At 40.0% G+C, this 22,915-nt stretch overlaps 1 protein-coding gene across 7 annotated transcripts in view; it reads right to left on the bottom strand.

The window, feature by feature from the left end:
- The window catches only part of ZDHHC8 (zinc finger DHHC-type palmitoyltransferase 8), a 104,685-nt gene extending 85,049 nt beyond the window's left edge, over positions 1–19,636 (bottom strand). For 3 of the 7 annotated variants that reach the window (XR_011729595.1, XM_071762663.1, XM_071762669.1), the window contains exon 1: positions 19,393–19,636. Coding sequence is in view for 2 of the 7 variants with exons in the window: in XM_071762663.1 (XP_071618764.1) it covers positions 19,393–19,496 (104 nt within the window). In the remaining 5 variants the exon portion in view is untranslated. The remainder of the gene's footprint in view (positions 1–19,392) is intronic. The other 4 variants (XM_071762664.1, XM_071762665.1, XM_071762667.1 and 1 more) reach the window with 3 other exon arrangements.
- Between the last annotated feature and the right edge of the window lie 3,279 nt (positions 19,637–22,915).

Here is a 22,915-nt window from a genome sequence, read left to right as displayed (position 1 = left end):
TGCAACCTGTTATTTAAATGATAGAACAGTGATTCCAGGGACAAGGGAGACTCAGGGAATAGTTTCACAAAAACTTTATGACAACTTCAGTGGCAATTGCAGAGAGAGCAACCCAACCCTCTTTGCTGCTGGTACATAGCAAACTGTGTCAGGTAAAACAAACCTGGATGAAAACCAGCACCATTTGCTTCAGGAAGACTATTGCTGGCAAGCAAAAGGAGTAAAGGGCTACCATGGGGGAGAAGTTATGGTACCTTTTTCAGAAGCAGCATTGGGTAAACCAGCTTCTGCCCATCATTGAACAATGTCTGGCACCATTAGTTATTAGTAATGTCAGTCCTTGTTTCTGTCTTCAAGAGCATAAGGTTGCTATCCATTTTACTGCTTGAAGCTTTGTGGTTTTCCTCCTATTCACATAGTATCCAAGGTGGCCAGGAAAGATTAGAATAGTTTATATTTCATTTGTTCAGTTTTTCTACTTTTGGAAGCATTTCACACAGAGGTGAGGAAAGCAAGTTTAAGAGACAGGAAAGACTGACAGAGGGCTTGAGAAGCATCCGAAAGTACTTGCTTTTAACAGGGCTACATTACAACTATTTTTTTATGCCTGCAGTTCAAAGCTGGGCAGCTTCCTACTTCTAATCCAAGCCTAGGCGTCAACACAGAAAGCTCCACTTTGGACAGGTGAATCTGCTCTACTTTGACAGGGCAAAATAACAGAAGCTAAAAACAGTAAAATGAGATGTTAAATCATACCTTGGAGCTCCTGTTTCTCAGGCTTCTCATGAGTTACAACTGCCAGAGGGAAGGGTCGCCCCTCTGAAAGTACCTGTTTAAAAAGTGGCATGTAGAACAAACACTGCCTTCCTACAGCTTTAGTCAAGTGATTTGCAGACAAGCTTGCTACTCAAATGGAGAAATGAAGAGCAGAAAATTAAAGTGTCACTTCATGCCATAGTTGTTCTCTGAGCCCCAGCTGGAGCTCTGTATTCTACTTCTCTGTGCCCACATCCCAGTCAGTCCCAGGCATTGTGGTTTGAGGGCCTGCCAAGTGAAGCTGCTTTGTAGGGCACCCTGGCAATGCGTGAAGCTCTGTCCAAACCAGTGAGCAAGGAACCAAGGTTTTACAAAAATTGCAAGGTCTTTATTTTAATTAAAAAGATGCAGATCAATAGTCAGTCTTCTAGACATACACAGCATTGACTTAATTAAACCAGTTACTCCTTTTCTTTCCACAGCAATCAATGAAAACCATTTTCACTGATTAACCCAACAGCATCCTGGTTTTGTCCTAGCCCAAACCAGGACACTCTAAAGATTTTAGTGTAACACTGAAGCACTGGGCAAGCAAAGCAACAGAGAAGTATCACAAATTTTCCCTCCATGGAGAGTAATTATTTAATTTGAAGTCCTATTTATTTTCCAGACAAGTCTGGAAGATAACTACTGAAGATAACTATGGGCCATAGTATTTTTTTCATTTGTTTTCAAAAGAACACTTGGCACAAGAGCTTATCAAGGCCAAGTATTTACTCCTTCTCACCACAAAGCAGATACAAAACCAGACAAGCTTCCAGCCAAGCAAACTGCATTTTTCATTAAGAACAACTTCTTGAGGACACGCATTTTCCAGTTTTGTAACTAGAATATAAAAATCATGCAGTACACACTAGTGATTGAAGAAGCTGCTTATTACGACACAGAAATCCGCAGTCCTGTTCTCAAACCATACTAGAATCCACTTAAGATCAGTCGCTCAAACAGCCAGAGGAATGAGACCAGTAATCACTATAGTTTAGTTTATCACTTAAATTTTGTTATTGTATCCCAGATGCAAGAAAATGGTTAAAATATTGAAGAAAAAATAAATTTGTGCAGTGTACATTTGCTGTTCAGTGACAGACCCAGTATGCAAAAACCCCATATGGTAACCAGATCTCTTATTTTTATTGAGTATCAGACAACTTCAGACCTTTGCATTATTTACTTATTTAAGACTTCATAATTCTTTCAGAATTACAAAGACAGACATCAGTTCCACTAAAATTCAAAATACTCCTTTGCATTACCTTAAATCAATAAAATTGCTTGTATAAAGAACGAGGTCAGCAACAGAGACATGAGAGTCATTTAATTTTTCTAACATGTTTTAAAATAGCTAATACAAACCAGGCTTTTTATATAGCTTGGCATGTGTAAAAAATGTTTAAGCCTTAGGATCTGAATTTTTATTAGCCTCTTCTTTTGGACCTCTGACACAGTCCACCTGTCTCCGGTCACTCTGAATCATATTTCACCCCAGAAAAAAAAAAACAAAAAAAACAACAGGATGCAACAGCATTGGCTCTCTCTTGCTGCCCAAGGACTTCAAAGGAAGGTCTCTCAAGAATCATTCCCAGGGAGCAAAATCTCTCTGCCCAGTCCCTGAGCATCCTTCTGAAACTGTCAAGGCCAAATGAAGATTCAAAACAGTGACCAAAGCTCTCAGATTCAGCTTATCTGTGGCTCCTCCACCCTCCTGTGCAGGTTTGTCCTGCAAATCAGCAAAAAAAAGTGTGAAGCATAGAGCAGAGCAAGGAAAACCAAGCCCTTTGCACCACACAGCTTATCACTAAAAAGCCTCAACAAGGCAGTAGCCTGTTAAAGTCAGCAAGCATGCACATGCAAGGATATTCAACCCCTAAAACCCAGAACTTAGATTGCTTAAGAACAAGATTGCTTAAACAATCTTCAACATGCTAATAAAGCAGAGGAATGTTCTTTGAAAGCAAAGGATGAGTTTGCTCCAGTAGGATTTTTATGCTTTGCTAACAAGTAGCTAAATGAGCCAACCAGACTCACTAAATTCAATTTGGGCTTCAAAGATTCAATACAATCCTGGCAACAACTCTTGTACCTACTGAAAGAAGTACAGAAGATTCAGAAGATACTGGTTCCAGTTGTAATTCAAAAAAGTAGTTAAAATGCTGTATGATAGTGTTTTAAAAAAACTGTAAACCATTAAAAATGCCTACACTCTGTTGAAATTCAGAAGTATTTAACTACTACTCATATTAAGCAGGGCTGGCCAAAACACTGACAGAAAAGTTATTCTACACCTCACCTCAAATCAATTCTATTCTCCAGTTAGCCTTAAGAGTTCATTACCAGTGCTCACTTGTTCTCTAGAGGAGATCTAAAAGTGATCAAAAGGTAGGCATTTTTCAGAGGCACACTAGAAAACATTGCTGTTTGGTTCCTTTACAAGATGCATTGCAGCAAAATTCTCCATACTCTGCCCTGCCTGCACCACCAACAACTATTAATTGCAGTAAAGCTTTTGCAGTGGGCTTTTAGATTTGAGAGAGAAAGGAAAGAGAACGACAACTTTTCAGTATAATTTGATTTCAGGAAGAAAGAGCTGACAAGTCCAATGGTCTGAGCATGGAGAATAAAGGGTGAGTGAGCATCAAATTCCTTGCAAGCTGTGAATAACTGGGGCAGTGGAATATTCACATTGGCAGGGAGAACAGGTGTGACAAACTGGCTTTTTAAACCATTTGGGTACCAACTGTGACTTCAAGCAGAAAGTCTGACCCAGTAACTTTAATCTTGAACTATCAAGATTATCTGTTCAATGTTCAGTTTAATTGTTGTGTTTTAGAACAATCTTACATTTTATTTTAAGCTTCACTATCTGTCTCCCTGTTGTGGAATATCTTTCTTATCAAAAAGTATGGTTTCCAAAGTTGTCTTCTAGTTAATACAGTAAGTCATTGTGCTTCCTTTTCAAATGGAAGTGTGAGAAGTAAAGATTAAAACCACTGCACTGGAGGGCAGAAAACACATCAGCATGTTAAAGAGCAATTTATACCTCACATAAATATGCTTCAGGCACTCACAGCAGATTTACAACTCCAGTCCAATGTAAATAACACTATTTTCACTCGAGTTTCTTGCATCTAAAATATTAGCCAGATTTCCAAGTTGTCCTGGAATTAGTGCTTCACAGGTAGGAAGCAAATTAATATGTTTTCCCATGAAGTCATCAGGCTTAAATACGGATTACCTAATATAACTGGTGATGTTCAAAACACAGACCTTGTGTTGATAAATCTGAGTACCACAGAAGAAAACTAATGCCACACTAGGACCACTCTGTATCATATGCTGACCAACAGTTGCTGCTCAAGCTTAGCTCGGGTGGCATTAAATAGGCAGTTTCTCATGGCATCAAGTCTTAAAGCAAGCCAGAATCTGACATAAACACATTCAGAGAGCACTACATTTTTCTGTCCAGCTATGAGGCACTGGAATCTTAGACAGGAGCCTCAGCTCATTAGGCTGTGCTATAAACATATTTCCAGCAGTCTGGATATGGTACCAAAATAAACAGAGGCATTAAAAGTATTTCTCCTGCATCTTTCAAGTGGCAAAGGAAGGACAGTCAATTGGGTTTACACCCAATGTGTTTTTTTTCTAATTACGCAAGGTGAGCTGAGAACTCCTCTATATTAAGATGAAACAACAGATTTCATGAGCAGATGAACAAAACCCTCCTGTGGATATTCATCCTGTGTCCTTGTGCAATTATCAGCCCCACCCCAACAATCACTCCTTACACTCTTTACAACTTTTCCCTTTGTATACTGCCTCTGTATACATATACATCAGTTTCCTCAATATCCTCATAGAAATATTATCTTATGAGACTAAAGAAATCCTTCCAGTAGGGAAATCATACCTGAAACCTGGCAAACTTGGAGATCTGTCCAGATATAACTGTTGCGTTCACATGGAACTTATTCCCCCATCAGAATAATAATTAATGATTTCTTTCCCATGCCCAGGCACCAAATTTCTTCTCTCATCTTAAGTGTTGTAGTAAACTTACTGAACCTGATAGAAATGGGCAATGGAACTAGCAGATGAGAATGGAAAGAATGGAAAGATGAATTAATACAATAAAGTCTTATTTCTTTAGGAAGCCAGGCAGTCCCACCAGATACCTTGGCAACAGGCAAAAGCAGTGCCAAGATGATACCTGTACAAGGAACACAGGAATAACTCACAACCACATTACCAAACATTAGACAAAGAGGAAACAGTTTATTTGTTACTGCTTGGCATTATGTTTAGATTAAGGGGAAAAAAAGATGGTAGACCAAGGCAAGAACTAAAACATGGACACATGTCACCTCCATTCTGGCAGGGTTAAACATAATGCAGTCACACCTACTGAGTTTAGTGCATAACAGTGTCATCTTTTGACAGGTGTAGTATAAGCAAAGACAATTATGATGGAGTGCTTCATGGCAGGAAAAGAAAAAACTGAACTAGGCTTAAGCTTTAGTATTTCTGCCATTTTTTACAGAACTTATTAACTAAGTCACTTCTGGTAACATCGACAGAAGATTATTATTATTCCTGATCACCCCTTTTCTCTGTACTCTCCTCTCCAGTAACAGGATACAGCTGCCAAAGTTACTCAACCATAGCCCTAGAAAACTGTGGTAAAAGTTTCATATTTTGTCCCTCTACTACATGGATAATAGTGTATGCAGTATCTACATCTTTTAAACTATTCTTGGCCACAGGGGAGAGGCAGATATTGTCTGGAAAGCTTGTTCTAAAGATCTCAGCTCTGTAACTGAAAAACACCATTCAGCAGGCATTAAAACAAAAAAAAAAGCACTGAGTTTCCCATGAAGTTAGCAAGAGTAACAAAGCTTTTAAAAAGATGGTCAGAATTAATGCTGTTCATTTCTGATGTTAAGTATCAGTCCCTGCAGACAGACCTCTTGGTGGGGACAGTTTACAGCTGGTACAGAACATCCTTGCCAGCACCAAGCCCATTCTCACCAGCAGCTCCCAGATGCACAGGAACTGATCCATGTTTGTGTCTTGTGCTTGAAACTCCCAGTTTGGACTCCAACAACCCCCAGACCATGACAGAGAAGCTGTTAGGGAAGCCATACAAATGGCATTAACTTGAATTACATATGAAGCAGCCATATTAACATGACCCACAGAATCACAATGGATATTTTGAGGAATTTCATCACTTGGAGTGAGCCATTCTGCACTCTCACATTAGATAATTTTCCTGAGGAGCTACTGAAAACCAAGCAGTTCATATTCAGAAAAAAAATTAACATTTTCCTCTCCGCTTGACTGACCTTGGTGATGCTGCTGAGAAAGATGAAGATCAAAGAGCTTTTTCTTTGTTGTTTTTACTATAGTTGTTCTGTCACAGTATCCTTCTCCTGTGTGTAAACGTTCACATAAATGTAGATCCTGGACAAGCTATGTAGAAATCCCTGGTTTTGGGGAGTTTGTGCTTATAGGGTAAGGTGCTGCCCGCGGGGCTGCAGGGGTCTCTGTGAGGAGAGGCGCTGCCCCGCGCCGGCCTCAGGCGGTTCCCGCCGGTTCCAACAGCCCCAGCGCAGGGCACAGCTGAGCCCCTCAGCCAGCCCGGTGCTGCCTCTGGGAAAGCAGAGGTAGGGAAGGGCAAAACCCACGCAGACTGAGGGAAAAAGTGTGAGAAACAGCCCCGGGAGAACCCAGGTCTGAGCGACGGGAGGGAGGAGGAGGTGCTGCAGGTGTTGGGGCAGAGAATCCCCTGCAGCTTGTGCTGGAGCAGACACCCACCCACCCACCCTGCAGCCTGTGGAGAGGGGACTGCCACGGAGTGACAACCACCATTCCCCATCCCCTCTGAAAAAAGGGTTATTAGAGGGAAGGTGTTTATTTTTTGTATTTCTCACCATCCAAACCTATTTTAATTGGCAATACATTAATTTCCCCCAATCTGAGTCTGTTCTGTACATGATGGTAATTGGTAAGGGATCTCCTTGCTTTTATCGTAACCCGCGAGCCTTTTCATCTTATTTTCTACCCCAGCCTGTTGAAGGAGACAAGTGCAAGAGTGGCTGGGCTGGTGCCTGGCAGACAAGCAAGGTCAGCCCAGTAGGGTAGGGTAAGGGGAGAATCCTGAATGCAAATTCACCCAACCTGCTCTGTGCAGGACCGTCAGCACTAGGAAGTCCAGACTCAAAGCTGGCTCTATATTGATAGCTCCAGCACCTGGCACAATCTACCTGCCCAGAATATTTCCAAAATATTAAGCCATAAACTGTCAACTTGATAGGAGATGTCACAACATGAAGCATCAGCTAGGGTAAATTAGAAACTGCTGCCTTTAAAATACTGTGTGTGCTCTTTAAAGCTTCCATCCTGACATTAACTACCCTTGCAATAATACCAAAGGAATGACAAGTCTCATACAGTGCACTTAAAAAACAGCAGTTCAGAAAAAAAGAAAAAAAAAAGGAGATAGAGATGATTTAACCAAAAATCAGCCAGCCAGATTTTATTAATCCTAACTACTTGCAAGATCTACAAAGGATCAATTGCACTACAATTGTACTTCTTTACATAATTGTTGCCAATGACCTCTTTCAACCACAGACACTGCATGGAAAGCAGTCTTACTGAATTTTATTTTTTGAATGGGAGAAGTTAATTATTTTGGCTTTAAATTCACTAAGATACTGCACTTTCTGGGAATTCAGGATAAAGAGAAGGATTTGAGGAGAACAGTACAAAACCAAAGAATTTGTTCTGAAAATTATTTGGAATACTCTAAATTAGTGTTGACCATAAAATGAACAAAAGTAACAGAAAAAATATTGCCATATCTAAGTGTCATATTCCTATGGTATATGGAATGGCATCATATGTTGCAATAAAATGTTTTAGCTGATCATTTCTTGTCTTTTTGGCACTCTGCTGACACACTTTTTGAAGTGTTAATTAAAGAAAGAATCAAATCAAGTCTACAAATTGGATAGACTTGTGACCTACAAACAGTCTCTTATGACCACTAATTTGTGGAGCTGGGGCTCAGCCAACTTCCAATGGATCTGTGGAGAGTTTCCAGGAAACTGTCATCGCAGCAGGATGCACTTGATAGGGTGATCATACATGGCAAGTGAAGTGATGCTGAACTGTCACTGAAACAAGTCTTGTTTATTGTGCCTGAATCTTCCTTTAAGGCTCATCCAGAAGTAGAGATTGGCAGTTTATTTCCAGATAAATGTTTTAAAATATAATGTACCTAAAATAGTGTAGTATCTGCATGGAAACATGCAGTTTGGATTACTGTCACATTGTGGGAGAATGACAAAGAATCCTGGACTCTAGAACACAAATAGCTTTAACAGGTTTTTTATATATATAAAATAGGCCATGACAACGTACCTGAACATGCGGTACTTTCACCTTATATTCTTTTGTTTTCTTTAGTTTGGAACAAAGAATACATGACTGCATTTTAAGTGTGCCTCATGAAGCAGCCATCTGGTGTTCATTTATTGATTACATTTTTAGAAGGCTCTTTCCAAGACATAGTTAAATGAAAAGAAACCACAAAGGAGGTGCTAATATGCACGTAGAATACTACCAATAATTTGGAAATTCATTGTAGATCTATTGACTTTTGACAGGATTTTGCTTTCTGATCATCAACCCAGATAAGACTACCACAGCACAAAGATCAGCACCTTCCCTTCAAAAGCCTTCATAGTATCACAGGTAAAGGAAGGGAAGGAATAGTCAAATGTTCTTATATTCTTGGAGAGAAAATAAAATCTCTTCTGTATTACTGTCACAGGAAATCAGAGCATCCCTTACCACTCTGCAGCTTCTTCCTTAGATACATCTCCTTTGAGGTTGCCCATTACAAAATTAATTCACAACAGGAGTATCTTATGCCTTTCTGTCTTTCCAGCTTGCCCCCTACCAACTAAGCAAGGGCAGATTGGTTAACTAAATTTACTTTGAATCACCATTTTCTGAACTCAAAAAAAATAAAGAGCAAACAAGATCTTTTTAAGCCTCAGCGTATGGAAGAAGCAGATTGAGGAGGACTGACTTTCAGAGGGTAGGCTCAGTACATCTTGAAAATTAAAAAGTCCAATTTAAAAACTGTGAAGAGAAGCATCTCAAGACTATCAGCCACTGGAAAAGTTGATAGGAATTTCAGGTTGATGGCACTGAAAGTGCAGAGGTATATAGCAACATTGCATGTTATTTTCCATCCTAAATCACTTTGCTAAATTAACTTAGGCTGCAGTCTTTCTGCTATCTCTCCCCTTAAAGCAAAATATTTGTGCTACTTTAAGGCTTTAACCAAAATGATTCATTCATTTCCAAGAGGAAATCACTTTTTTAATTTTTTTATCACTTTTAAGTTATGGAGCAGCATCTTGTCCTTGGGTAGCAGACAGTCCTCTTGCAGAACAGTACAGACCAGGACATAGGGGATGATGGAGGTATCTGATGGAACTGTCAGCCAGGAGGGCCAACTGCCCTCTCCCAAGGGATTTGAGCAAAGCACACAGTCACTTGAATATGAAGAAATGGTAACTTTGGATTAAGATTTTAATTGGCATATCAGGGCATCAGAGTTGGCTTCTACCTTTAGATGAGCTTCATCCCATCTGTACAGTTCCTCTACAGCTTCATCAAATTATTTAAGCAGCCATGGTAAGAAAGAGTGAGAGGGGAACTAAGGGGAGAAGTCTGAATTAGATGCAGACTGTTTGATTTACTATCTCAATAAAAGTGTAAACTCTCCCTTATTTAAAAAAAAAAGCACACTCAAAAAAAAAAAAAAAAAACCCAAACAAAAAACAACAAAAAAAAAACAAAAACCAAAACCCAACAAAAAACCCAAGATCCCCACCCCCCCCCCAAAAAAAAAACCACTAAACCCTTCTCCCAAAAAGCCCCCCCAAAAAAACCAAACCCAAAAGTCACAGTACATCATTTCTTGCTCCAAAGAAACATCTTTAAAAAGAGGCCAAACTAGGACTTGAAGAATGTATATTAAAACCTTAAATTTTCTAACTGAAGATTTGGCAGGACTTGTATGCCCAAGGGAATCAATCCCTCATCAGACATGCAGGCATCCACCCATTGTGCATGCATAGTTTGCTGTTTTGGAAAACACATCACAACATACACAATGGCAGAAGCAGCCCAACAGAAAAGTATTTCTAGGGGAACTAAGAAGAAAACTGGCAAGAAAAGACATTTTCTTTTAATGCCAAGTGGATATTACACTCAAAATAGCTTTTCCTCAGTTCTGAAGCTGTTGAAGCAACAAAAATAAATAACACCCATCTGAAAGAAGCAAACTAAAACATACGAATCACAAACAAACAGGATCCAGTGCTTCACTCCACTAAACAGGACTCCTGTGTACAGAAGATGACAAGGCTGGACAACAACTGGCAAATTACTATACATCTCTTCCCCTGTTGACCAGACCCAATTCTGCTTACTTTTCTGGATCAAGTAAATTCAGACTAAGAATACAGAACTACTCAGTGGTGAAGATAGAAATGTTGTTGTTATCCTCTTTGGAGAGGATGCCAAGTGTGTGTAAGTCACAATAAAGAGAGGGACCCACTGAGAGCACTTGAAGTTTCCATAAAATCATAAAAGCCATCCCAGGTCAACAGAGGAAATTAGATTTTGAACTATGTCTCATAACCCTGAATTCCTCTACTCTGGTATTTCAGAAGAGGCTACAACAAGCAGTGGATCACCCTGTGCATGTGTATTGGGCAAAAAGCCTTAGCCACCTGAACTGACTGATCTGGAAGTCACCTCTTGAGAGAGACTGAAAACACCAAAAAAAGCCCAGCACAAGAGCCAGAAAGCCCAGGAAGACCCAGGGTGACTGTAAACACTAGAACCCTGTCTCTCCTTGAGATGGGGAGTGGCTATAATTAGTTGATGATGACACTTTAAGCCCACTGTATTTCTCCGTTCCATTTCTCCCTTTCCTTCTGCCGTCAAGTGCCTATGAAAGGGTAAACCACACATTCAGGTTGAGCTAAAAGTCAAGGGTCATGGCAGTGGTCTGCTACAGCAGCTCTGCAGTCCAAGGTCAATGCAAGTCCTAGGGCCAGATAGTACAAAGGATAAAGAGTCTGAAGGAAACAATAAGTGAAGAAAATATAGGTCTGGCAACCAAAGGAAGAATTAAAAAAAAAAAAACCCACCTAGACAGTAAATGGAGAGACAATAGCTGGCTCAGAAGTGCATTTCTATTTTATCAGATATGAATTATAAATCAAACACAGCAGGCTAGAGAAGGGATCATAAATTTTTCAGTTCTCAAACCATAGAAATCATGTTTAGTTTTATCCCACTAGCCTTTGTAATACAATGCAAGAAAAAATTATTTGGCAAAAGTAATTAGCCATTGTGGAATGACATACAAATGAAAATTTTAAGACTACAATGTTACCATTAAACTTTTAAAGACAGACAATGAAGGTTTAGTACACATATCTCCACATTAATACATTCATACAGTTTGAAGTGTTAAAGAAACAAAACAGTCTTGCTGCATGACATTCCCTTGCACTTGAGGATGGTCCAAACTGACATTATATGGATAAGAAATTCTACAATATACCATATCTTCAGAGGCCCTCTCTCAAAGACTGATCTCCATTGAGTCTGGGGCTCACAGGACACTAGCCTGGAGTTCACACACGTGTGAAGGCTGTACTGTATACCAATACATTAACCAATGTATTGTCATTCTAATTTATCAGTCAAATGCCATTTTCTTAAAATACACAAAGATGACACAACCAGAACCATCCTATTTCAAGGAACCAACCCTCTGAATGTTATAAACAACATTGTGTCCACCTGTCTTATACTATGTCCCAGCTTCTTGAAACCATTTTCTGATAGTTCCATATCTGGACATGGACTACAAGTTTTATTCTATAGTCTAAACTAAGAAGCAAACAAAAAAACCCACAAACCAACAAAAAAACAAAAAAACCCAAACCAGCATTGATTTAATGGCCACACCCAGCAAGTCCTGTTACTTTAATCTTAATTTGCCTTTGGCACTTTGAAATTTCTGTGGCAAATACTAATCCCCTTTGCTGATGTAGGTGCTTCAACTGCAGTATATGAATTAGAAGTTTTATTACTACATTATAATAGGTTCACATGCATATTCTGTTCACTGTTGTGGCTCTACCTGTAGCAGTTTTAGGGACCAGAGTAACATTTCTCATCCAATAAATTTGTGAGAATGGGGAATCCAGCTGTCACTTAGATAGCAGTTAAGAAAGGAGACAAGATCGTTTAACCAGAAATGCACATGTACAGGAAAGAGTTCATGCTTTTGTTGTCTGGCTAATAATTTTTAAGCAGGGCAACATCAGGACTACACACCATGGAATACAAAATAAAATTAGTTCTGTCAGGCCAAATCCAAACTACATCCTACAGATCTCCAGGAACCACAGATGTAAGCACAAGGACAGAGTTAATGTCTGTACAGCCCCTAAAAATATACCTAGATTGCCAACTCGGACCACAAACCTCAATCTACATTCAAAAAGCAGCCAGTTAGAAAAGTAATTTGCTTTCATGTGGCCAGGCAATAAAACAAGGGTTGCAGCAAGATCTCCAAACAGAAAAGATAAAGTGAGACTTATGTACCATGCAAGTGAGAAATGAGAATTAAAAGAAATTGAAAGCTTGATTTACTGGTCAAAAGCACAGGTCTGGCTGCATGATCATGAACATCAGGACACCCCCAAGTCCCTGTCCCACCCTTGGGCCTTAGGGATACTGGAGAAGTCAAGTTAACTGTGTTTCCATGGGGGAACTGTCTCAGGCAATGATCCCAAGCCAAATGCCAGATACAAACCCCACTGAGAGAGTCAGAACCAACATAACGAATGGCTCCTGGCACTTGGAGCCAAGAAACTCCATAATCAAATGCTGGGAGGTGGTTCAGCAAGCTGCTGACAGCAGACAAGGGTTAACCACTGGTGCTCAGGGTTATTAGATCATAACACATCTGGAGAGTCTTATTGCTAGAGCAAACATTAATCTTCAAAGAAAGCTAAACATGCAAAATGAGATCTCACTCATGAGAGAAAAGAATGAAAGGGAGGATATATACAACAAAAATAATCCCAAATAGTGTTTGAAACTGAACTGGTTGAAAAAGGGAAGATGAAGTGTTTTCTTGTAAGAAAATACCTGCCTTTCCCAGTTGACTGGGATCAGAGGAGGCAGAAAAAGTTTTATGCTGAACCTTTACATTTTGAAGCATTTCTGTGACTGACCTGTGTTTAAATTAAAATTATACTTGTTTATAGAAATGTCTAAGCTTTCTTTATTCCCAGCACTGTACTTAAATTGTGTTGATATAGATACTACATTGGATTATTTCCCTGAAGACATGAAAGGGAGCTAATGAAAATGTCAATTTAGCTTTAAGAATTCTGGGAGAGCAAGGCTTTGTCTGACTTCATTTATAAAAGCCCATATATATTTATGCAGTTTGAGGATTGCTTTGATATTCTCCAACTTAAGAAAGTAATTTGTTCATTTAAGAATATTCTGTGATTAGTTTAGTCTGAGTATGTATAGGAGTTTCCTGGAGAGTAGTCACTTCAAAGTGGCACATACAAATCTTATTTCCCTGGGAATTATTAAATATTCAGCCTCTATGAATACCTCCCTTCATTAAAAAAAAAAATGACAATTTTATATGTGGCTTCACAACAATCTGTATTTCATGCATTCCCATCTTCATATTGCCTGCCTTGCTCCACAGAGCTTGTTTCCTCTTGCACAAAGGGCAGCATTTCCCAACTATGTGACTTTACAAAATATTAAAGTACATAACAAAATGGTGCACATGTGCACTGGAAACAGCTGCTTTAGTGTTTAGATCTAAAATTCAAGAGGTCTTTTTTCTGCACCTGGCTGCACTGCTCTATGTTAATGAATAATCTCAGTACACAGCAGTAGAGGTATTTCACAAGGATTTCACATTTGAAGTCCACAAATTCTGTGGTTATTCTTTCACAAACAGAAAACCATGGTAACCACTGCAATATCTAAGTATAGGTTAATGTACAGTTTATTCTACAATACCCACCCTGAGAAAAACAAAGAGCCAAGTACCCACTAATGTCTGCCCAACAGCTTTAGAGTGCAGAATTTTAGGCACTGTGGACAGCTTTGAAGTAAATCTAGCTAAATTGCATTAGTAAGTGCAGAAGAACAACCAAGGACTAATTAAATCCTCTTTCTGAGTACAGATTACTGGCAACTGGCAGAAGATTTATGTAGCATACACTATATTGTGATGTACTCATTTTAATTAATTATTGCAAACACCTAGAAACAATCCCCAAACTTCTCTCTCCTATGGTAAAATAGGATCCAAGCTGACTATGGTTTTACAGTCTATGGTGTTCTTTGCAGAACACTAATTCAGAATTTCCATTAAAAACTGCAGCATTATTCTTTAAATCCCCATGCTTCTTCCTTTCAATTTCATTAGCAGCTCCCACTGACAAATGATCAACTAATAGTAGCTCTGTAACAGCACAGCCAAAATGAGCAGTGCTCTTAGATTAGTGAGAAAAGTCTTATCTACTGGCTGATATCAAACTAAATCAGTGTTGCACTTTTGCACAGGTTATGCAAGTGTAGCACTGATTCAGCTTTAAGACACTTCACCCCAATGCAGTATACATCTTCTTCATGCTCTAACTTGGTTTGTACTATTTTATTAATTTATTCCAGACATATTCCAAAGTAAGCAAAACAAAACTCATGGTTTTCCTCTGCAGAGCTTAAAAAGTTTCCTTGTAGCTTATTGCACTGAGCAAAGTAAGAACAGGAAGCCTGTTCCAGGTCATCTTTCACAGGTCTTACATAGATCCCCATGCTGCAGGGTCCCACAGCTGACTTGAGCTAAGAAACACCTAATAACAGAGTAAGTTGTTTACACAAAAATATAAGTGCATAATTAGCAACTGTCCAATATAATGAACTGCAAAAGTCAGACTCCAAGATTGCTGAATAGATCTGTCTCTCAATTTACATTTTATTTGTATTTTGAACAGTAGCATTCCTTACTTTACAGTAGTAACAAACTATGTTGCCATGTCATTTGAACAATTTTGTAGAGATTTCTTCTATTTATGAAAGGATTTATGTGTGACATACTTGGAAAAACATGTAGTTTTTCAACTAGCATATTGGAAAGCATCTTAAAAATAGAAAAACTGCTTGTATACTCATGTACAAAGGGTGAGAGGCCCTCCCTTATCTGGCTGAGACACTCTTTCATTCCTATTTCCATACATTCCTAATCTCTGCTCACAAGGAAAAATAGCAATGAGGTTGCTACTGGCATAAATTGTACTCACTACAGCTATGGTGGTGCATGGACAGAAGTGACTTTCACTACATAAGCTCTTCTGCCTTTAAAACTAGACCTACATTGGGCACTGGAATGGCACTGTGATGCCTGTATGCACATAGCTGTGCATCCCACAGCTGAAGATGCCATCAACGATGGTTCTCCTTTTCCCTCTACTAAACTACAGAAATAAAAAATATTCTTCTTGATAACAAACATGGGGAGGGGGTCCTAAAGAATGAACTTTGATACCTCCAGAAATTTCCTGTATTGACAACTTTCTGGATCCCCCTAGAAGCAAAGATTAAGGAGGCTAAATTACACTTCTTGAAATTACTGTTTGTGAAGTCTGTTTGGAAATTCACTTGATTAAACTGATGCAGACCTTTTTGCACACCCCTTTTTCCTCTATATAGTGTGATCTGCATGGCTGTCAGTGAATGTATACTTTGTGAAGCTGCTCCCTACCAGTTCCAGCAATTCCTTGATATGGCATGTGGAAAAAAAAGTAAGTATTAAAAAAATCAGAAATATACTAACACTGAAGTATAAGGTGGGAAGTTCTCAAAAGTCAGATTCTTTGTATGCAAATGCTAAGGTTTACATCATACCAGCCAGTAGTCCAAGGCATAAGAGCCCAGAAAACACTGAAATAGGTGAAATTGTTAACTCTACCAAAAAGCCTTATAAGAAAATATGAAGAACACAGAATTTGGTAGAAATACACTTAGGTCTGCTACAAGTGAATCACTCTGTATTCTTGTGATGGATGTTAATTAAATTTGTTTCTGCATTATGCCATTTGATTTTTCACAGAAGTAAATTAACCTAATCGTTATTTATAACATTATTGATACATTCCTTCATAATGCTTAGAGTTACTGTTTGTTTACTTTCCTACTGTGACAAATTAGACCACCTACTCACAGGCTTCTATTTATTATTAAAGGAACACATATGGAGAATTAAAAGCCTGTGATAATACAACTGCAATATGTAGTTGCCTTTTTAGGCAATAATCTTGATAGCTATATAGTTTAGTTCTCCCTCATAAAACCAGAAGGAATAAAACAGTGATACAGTGAAACCAAATAGTCAGCTCAGGAAAAAGAATAAAGGAGAATCTATAATGGAATTTTCCCAAATTAAGTGAGTACCACTGATCAACATCACCATGAACTAACAGCTGATACTGTGTATTTCAAACACTCTTTGTGCACTGTTTAGAAAAGGTGTTTGGACAAAAGCTACAAATAAATACTGCATTGCTAGAAAGCTAAACCTACCCTTCAAGTTCAAAGAGCTTTTCATCTAGCAGGAGACACCTAATAACATGTGGCTTGAGCCCACAAACACATCTAGGGAGAAAGCCAAGGCAGCCTCTGATTTTTATACTTCACTTTGAAAAATTTGCCCTAAAAGGATTATTGTTTTCTATTCAACAAATGGTTTTTAGAAAAGATTATTCCTTTTTTTTTTCCCACACATACTAACCTGTTATTCAGTTCCACTGCACTGAAGTTGCTCAAGTCCCCAGTATCCTGCTGAATTGACGTGCTCCCAAAATTTAATGTCCATGTCCCTTCCATCACCAGTTTCATGTATTTATGCACAGGTTAGCTCATTAGCAGACATAGAAGTCTTAAGAGTTCAATGACACAGATAAGAACTTAATAAACATGTAGTAAAGTTCTGTGTGATGACAAACAAGCATGACTGTAGTAACATTGGCTTAAAGCAATTGTAGGTCATGCCTCAATTGCTGCTCAGCAGAGATCTACATCAAAAGAGATGAGCAAATCAACACCCCTAAAACTTCAGGTCTATCTCAGCATGGAGTAACACAACACATAACACAAAGATCATCAGAACATAAAATGCTGCCTGTAGGAAAAAAAAAAAAAAAAAACGAAAAAGAAAAAAAAAGAAAATTGAGATGCTCAGAAGAGGGAAAAGCACACACACCACCACACAAAAGACACTGATCATGTGCATACCACTGGCTCTCATTCAAAGAACGACTGTTCAGGATAAAAAACAACAATTCCATACAAATCTATGCAAGTATTTTTGAATGGACAGGACATCAGACAGGATACTGACTGGCAACAGTTGCTCAAATGTGTGTTACTTTTATTACACATAAGTCTAAAACCAACAGCAATTCCATACAAATCTATCCGAGTATTTTTGAATGGACAGGACTTCAGATACTGCCTGGCAACAGTTGCTCAAATATGTGTTACTTTTATTACACACAAGACTTGGCAGCAGCAGCAACGTATGTCTGGGACAGCCCTCAAAAAATTTACCAACACTTCAAGATGCACAGGCCAAGTTACAATATGGAGAGCTCCTAAAAAATATTTCATTATGCATATAATTATTCACTTGATAACAGAGGAAGCAGAATTAAGTCTGAGATTCAATAACAGACTAAAGCCAAATGCTTCTTCTGTACAGTAACAAATTCTAAAACGAACATCTCAGTTGATGTCCTGCTGCCAAAAGGATGTTCCAATAACAACTGTGTTACCAGGAAAGTCTTGCATCACTAAGCAATTTGCAGCTCTTCATTGAAATATCATGTGAAAACAAACATACAGCTTCCAAAACAACCTTAGCATACATCCATTTCTCAATATGCAGAAAAATAAATGCTGGCACTAAGACCCTTCCCCCCCTCCCCCCCCCCCCCCCCCCTCCCTTTTTTTCTTTCCTGACTGGGAAACCATTTAAAGGAATGGTCACAACACCAGTGCCAACCAAGTTCATCACTGAAGCCAACTTCTGTCTTGTGTTTGCCTGAGAGCGCCAGACTATAATTAGATGCCCAAATGATGAATGATAGGCTTATACTTGTACCAGTTCATGCAGCTGGAGCCATATAATGTCCTGAAAAGATTTACCAGTACTTCATATCAAGAGCATTAAAAACAAGCAATGAGAAACCCAGTCCCAGCAAGTCAAGAGCATAAGTCAGTGTCAAAACCTCTTCCAATTTAAGACACGGTTAGACAAAACAACGTTGGCATTTTATTCTGAAATCCTACATGAAGATTACCATTCCAGTAATGAGCAGTTTTGAAACACTGAGAATCAGATCACAGCCAGATCAAAAAGGATGAAGGCACAGACATACTCCCACTGTTATATAGCCTTCTGCTTCTAACAGCTTCACTGAGATCAGTTAAAAATCAGAATCGGCAAAACAAGGAAAACAGAGTTTCACAAGAAGTGATACAATAAATCATGATATCCAATAGCAATCTTTCCACCTTCCCAAAAAAGTAGCTTAGTCAAAGCTCATTTTATAGCACATTTTTGTAGCATCTCCCTCAAAATACCAAGGGCACCTCTGCAGGGAAGCTGCTGTTACCCCAGCATAGGAAGGGTTAGCAATCCACATAACTCAAGTTCAGGTAAAGGGAGAGGGAACAGAAAGCCAAAGCACTACACCACTCACATATTAATATAACTACAGGAGATCTGCAAGCCAACCCCCAGCACTCAATTTTGCATTTAAGGGAGAAAGAAAAGAGAGAAGAGGAAATAAGGAAGACAAAAAAGTTTCCCCCCTCCCTTCTTCAAGCAAATCTAAATTTGTTCATTAAATCCTCAAGCTTTTTAGGGACAGTTACATAAAAATATGTAGAATCCATAGGATTCCTTCCACTTCAAAAGGCTCTGCAGGATAAACCCTGAAACACATGAGAGATTCATGGAAAAGGCCATCTCTCTCTCCTGAACCAGATGAGACCCTGGCCAGATAAAACACAGGCTGGATTCACGCTCTGGGCACCAGGGTGGCTGGGGCTGGGGATGCATTTCTCTCCCAGACACCAGCCCTGCTCGCACAGCCGAGAGAGTGGGGGGCTGTGCTTCATTGGCATCTTTGATCTCCACAGCCGGCAGCTGCAGGAGCCTGATAGGGTTTATGTGCCATGAAATGGTGGATCTGACTGTCAGACTCATTTTATGATACGGAAAACTAAAGAGCCTCCGCAAACCAAAGCCGGGAAGGGATAGCAGGAGACAGGCAAGGAGTGGGACCAGCAGCGGCAGGGCCTGGAGGAGCTGTCAAGCCCAGCCACCTACCCCCGCCCGGCCCCCCCCTCCGCCAGAGCGGTACTTACGTGAAAACAAAAAATAAAGTAGTCGAACCCACTAATAAGGCAGCTGCTGTGGAGACAGGGATGTATTTAGTAGGTTTAAACCTCTTTCCAGTGCTGCTGGGCATCCTGTAGTTTACACATCACTATGTAAATCCAACCCGAGAGGAGGGAGCCGGGAGGATGCGGGGACCCTCCGGCGCGGGGCGAGCGGGACCCGGGCGGCGGGGAGGGAACGGGAGAGGGACGGGGAGCAGCTGACCTCCAGCACAGGAAATCCCACCCACACCGCCCAGCCCACTCGGCTGATGTCAACCAGCCCCTTAAGGTAGCGCTGCGGGGACACGGGGGCGCGCAGCCGGCGCGGCCCCGCGGGGAACCGGAGCCGCCGGGGCCGGGGGAGCAGGAGCCGCGGGGACCGGAGCCAGAGCAGCCCTGCGGGCAGGGTGGAGCCGATTCCCTCCCTTTTACATGAAGGGAGAAAAAGCGCGCTATTTGCTGAGCTTCACAAGGCTCTCTGTGGGACATTAAAGCTATTTTAACAGTGCTCTAGAGGTTGGTTGCAAAAATGCCTCGGTTCTGCAAGCTGCTGCACTGCTGCAGCAGCCCGGGAGCTCCGCGGGAGGGAGAGGGTCCCTTCAGGAGAAGCGTAGTGCAGGATCAGGGCCTGCAGTAAATTCAGGACTAGTCAGGGTGGAAACATTGTGCATTGGTGTCTCGGTGAATTAAAAAAAAAAAATAGAACGCAGTCTTACGTTCTATTCAGCTAAACCTCGCTTCACAGTATTAAGAGAACAGTTGCACTCTGCCAAATTTAACCGCGATGAAAAAATTAGATGCAAATATATCTGAAATTACCCTGTACTCATATTCGTCTTTTAAAATCTATCCACTAGCATCAGGAGGCAGAAATAAGAGGTAATTTAAGGTAACATCAGGAAGTTCACCAAATCTTTCTAAAGAGCACTGTGTGAATGGCTCCTCTGTTCCCATTCAGGGAACACCACCCAAGAAGCTCTCCTTAGTCAGAAGTAAATCCTCTAATGTGAGGAAGGGTTCAAGGCCACTTGGAAGTTAAGAAATCAAGACCAGGAGCTGCGGCTTGTTCCCGCCCTCCTGCTTTCTCCCTCAGCTAATCCCAGGTTTGCAGCTGCCAACACGAAGACACAGTAACCACTGCATAAGACAACAAAGGTCTCATTTGCAGCTCCTGTTGGGTGTTCTTAGAAGTAAGCTTGCCCTAGAAGGTATATACTACAGCTCTCTTCTGAAAAGACATGCTCATTTCCCATTTTATGAGACTACATGAGCTCCACAGTCCTAGAGGTATTAACAGAAGAGGTAAAACCCAACAAAAAAGCAATTAAGTGCTCAGCTTTGCAGCTTGCAAAGAATTTGTGAGCATCAGCTTTAATAAAAGCAAATCCAGCAAGTTCCAGCCTGAAGGGATATGGTTATGTGAAAACTCAGCTTTTGCTAACAACTGCCTCCCTTTAAAAAAAAATATTCTGTAGCCCTCTGAGAACAAATTTTAAAATGTCAGGTTTTATCCAAAAGGGACTAAACCCAGAAGGCAAGTAAAAATTAAGTCCTGATAGTTGTGGGGTTTTTTTGAGAAGAAGGGATCTATGCTTAAGTAATTTTTTAATGCTTGGGGGACATATTTGCTGTGCTTCACTAACTACTTGTCACACCAGCTTATTGAAACAAATTATTCTGAAAATCCTAGCAACTAATCAAAAGGTCAACAACTTCATGCAGAACCAAACTCCAGCTGCTCATCTGAAAGTCTTCTGGCCCATCTACACTAACATAAAATTGAAACAAAGGTGAACTTTGGAAGCAAACCCCTCCCCATCACTTACCAGGGTTTGATGCACATTGCTGAGCTGCCTCAAGGCAGGCAACTGGATTCCTTTTCAGCAAAACTAAGCCAGAAGATACATTTCAGGATACACCCAATACACTCAGATCAGGAGTTAGCACCACTTGTATGACATAGGCAGGGTTTTCATCACTTCCCTCAATCACGAGCCCTTTCCTCCTCCCCACTCACACATATTTTTAAGCTGGAAGATGCAATCATAAACATTATAGATAATTTATGAAGTTTTTGGCTAGCACCCTGCAATGGACAGCAAGAGACTTACTCAAATGCTTTTCTCAGGGCTTGAAAAGTTACTCCCCCAGTGACAGGTCTGCATTTTTAGCACAGATATGAAAGTTTATTTTCTAGGCAAGCAACAGAAGCATCCTGCCAAGTTTCTAGCATCAATTAAGGAACAATAAGCACAATTTTATTTGAAGATACCATTTGGAGATTGGTGATTTACTTAAGTTTCATTTTTTAAAGAACAAACCTTCTCTGGGACAGTAACACTCCTTGTAGCAAACACAGGAGTTATTCTTATTTCCTGCTTTATTCTCTGCACCCCATTACTTTCAGTTATATTTTCCTGAGGATTCTCACCTCTCTAGAAAGTCTGGTTCTCACAGACAGCTTTCCAAGTGGGCAGGATGCAGTGCTCCAGCTCCTTCCAACCTTTCAGATTGGTTTTTCCTTCATCACTCAAACACAACTAGCACTTCTTTTCTAATCTTGCAGTCATGCTACACTGTCACAGAAACAGGGACACCAAAGATAACAGTACCTATCACATACAGTATGTGGTATCAGGGCACAAAGAATTGTAGCTCTCATAGCAACAAAAAAGGCTTATCTCCAAACCTCAACTGATCTTAAAGATCACTGTGCAAGTGTGGTCAGGGCTGCCAGCACCCTGGGGATTAAGACACATCTTCTGTGCAACAGTGCAGTCACATAGAACCAACATTTCCATGTTACAAAGCTATGCAAAATTGTGTTGAGATTCTTTTTTCTGCTGCACATTGTACATTACCTATCAGAAAGTAGTAAATTTCTGTAATTTCTTGTCCAACAATTCCCACAGTTCACCTCATTCCCTACTCACTAATGTTCCAGCTCTTGAAAATGGTCGATTTGTCTACTTTCAAGACAGCATAAAGCACTGCTGAGCAACAGTCAGTCTCACTATGAAAAGGCATGAGATGACTTTAGGATCCAAACAGTAAGGATTGTCTGAAGAGGACCTGACTAAAGCAGAGCAGGAGTCTCGGAGTCACTCTCCTGGAACACCTTTATTTCAAGAAATGTAGTTGCTGGATTCACACAATCTGATAAATGTGCCAGAAGATTTTGGCAGCACTGAGGTAAACAGCAATGGCAGCATGAGTTAGGAAGATTTAATGATTACCCAAAGAACTAATACAAGCCTGATAAAGTACAATATAAAATAAACTGGCAGAGTATAGCTAGTAATTGCATGTCTTTTTGCAAGATTTTCCTCTGAAGTTTTACTCCAGACAGGCCAACCATTAGAGCTGCCTTGGAGCCACGTGCTAGGATACCATTCTCAAAGCCAGTAAGATGAAAGCAAACTCATGGCACAGCAAGCATTAAGAAATCTTGATTGCCTTGCAATTTTTGCATCAAATCATAGCACTAATGTTAGATGGAAATCTTGGC

This window comes from Heliangelus exortis, chromosome 19 (genome assembly GCF_036169615.1).
Source record: "Heliangelus exortis chromosome 19, bHelExo1.hap1, whole genome shotgun sequence".
Taxonomy (NCBI): Eukaryota; Metazoa; Chordata; class Aves; order Apodiformes; family Trochilidae; genus Heliangelus; species Heliangelus exortis.
The sequence above is the reverse complement of the archived record's forward strand: the minus strand, read 5'-3'. Positions and strand labels throughout refer to the sequence as shown.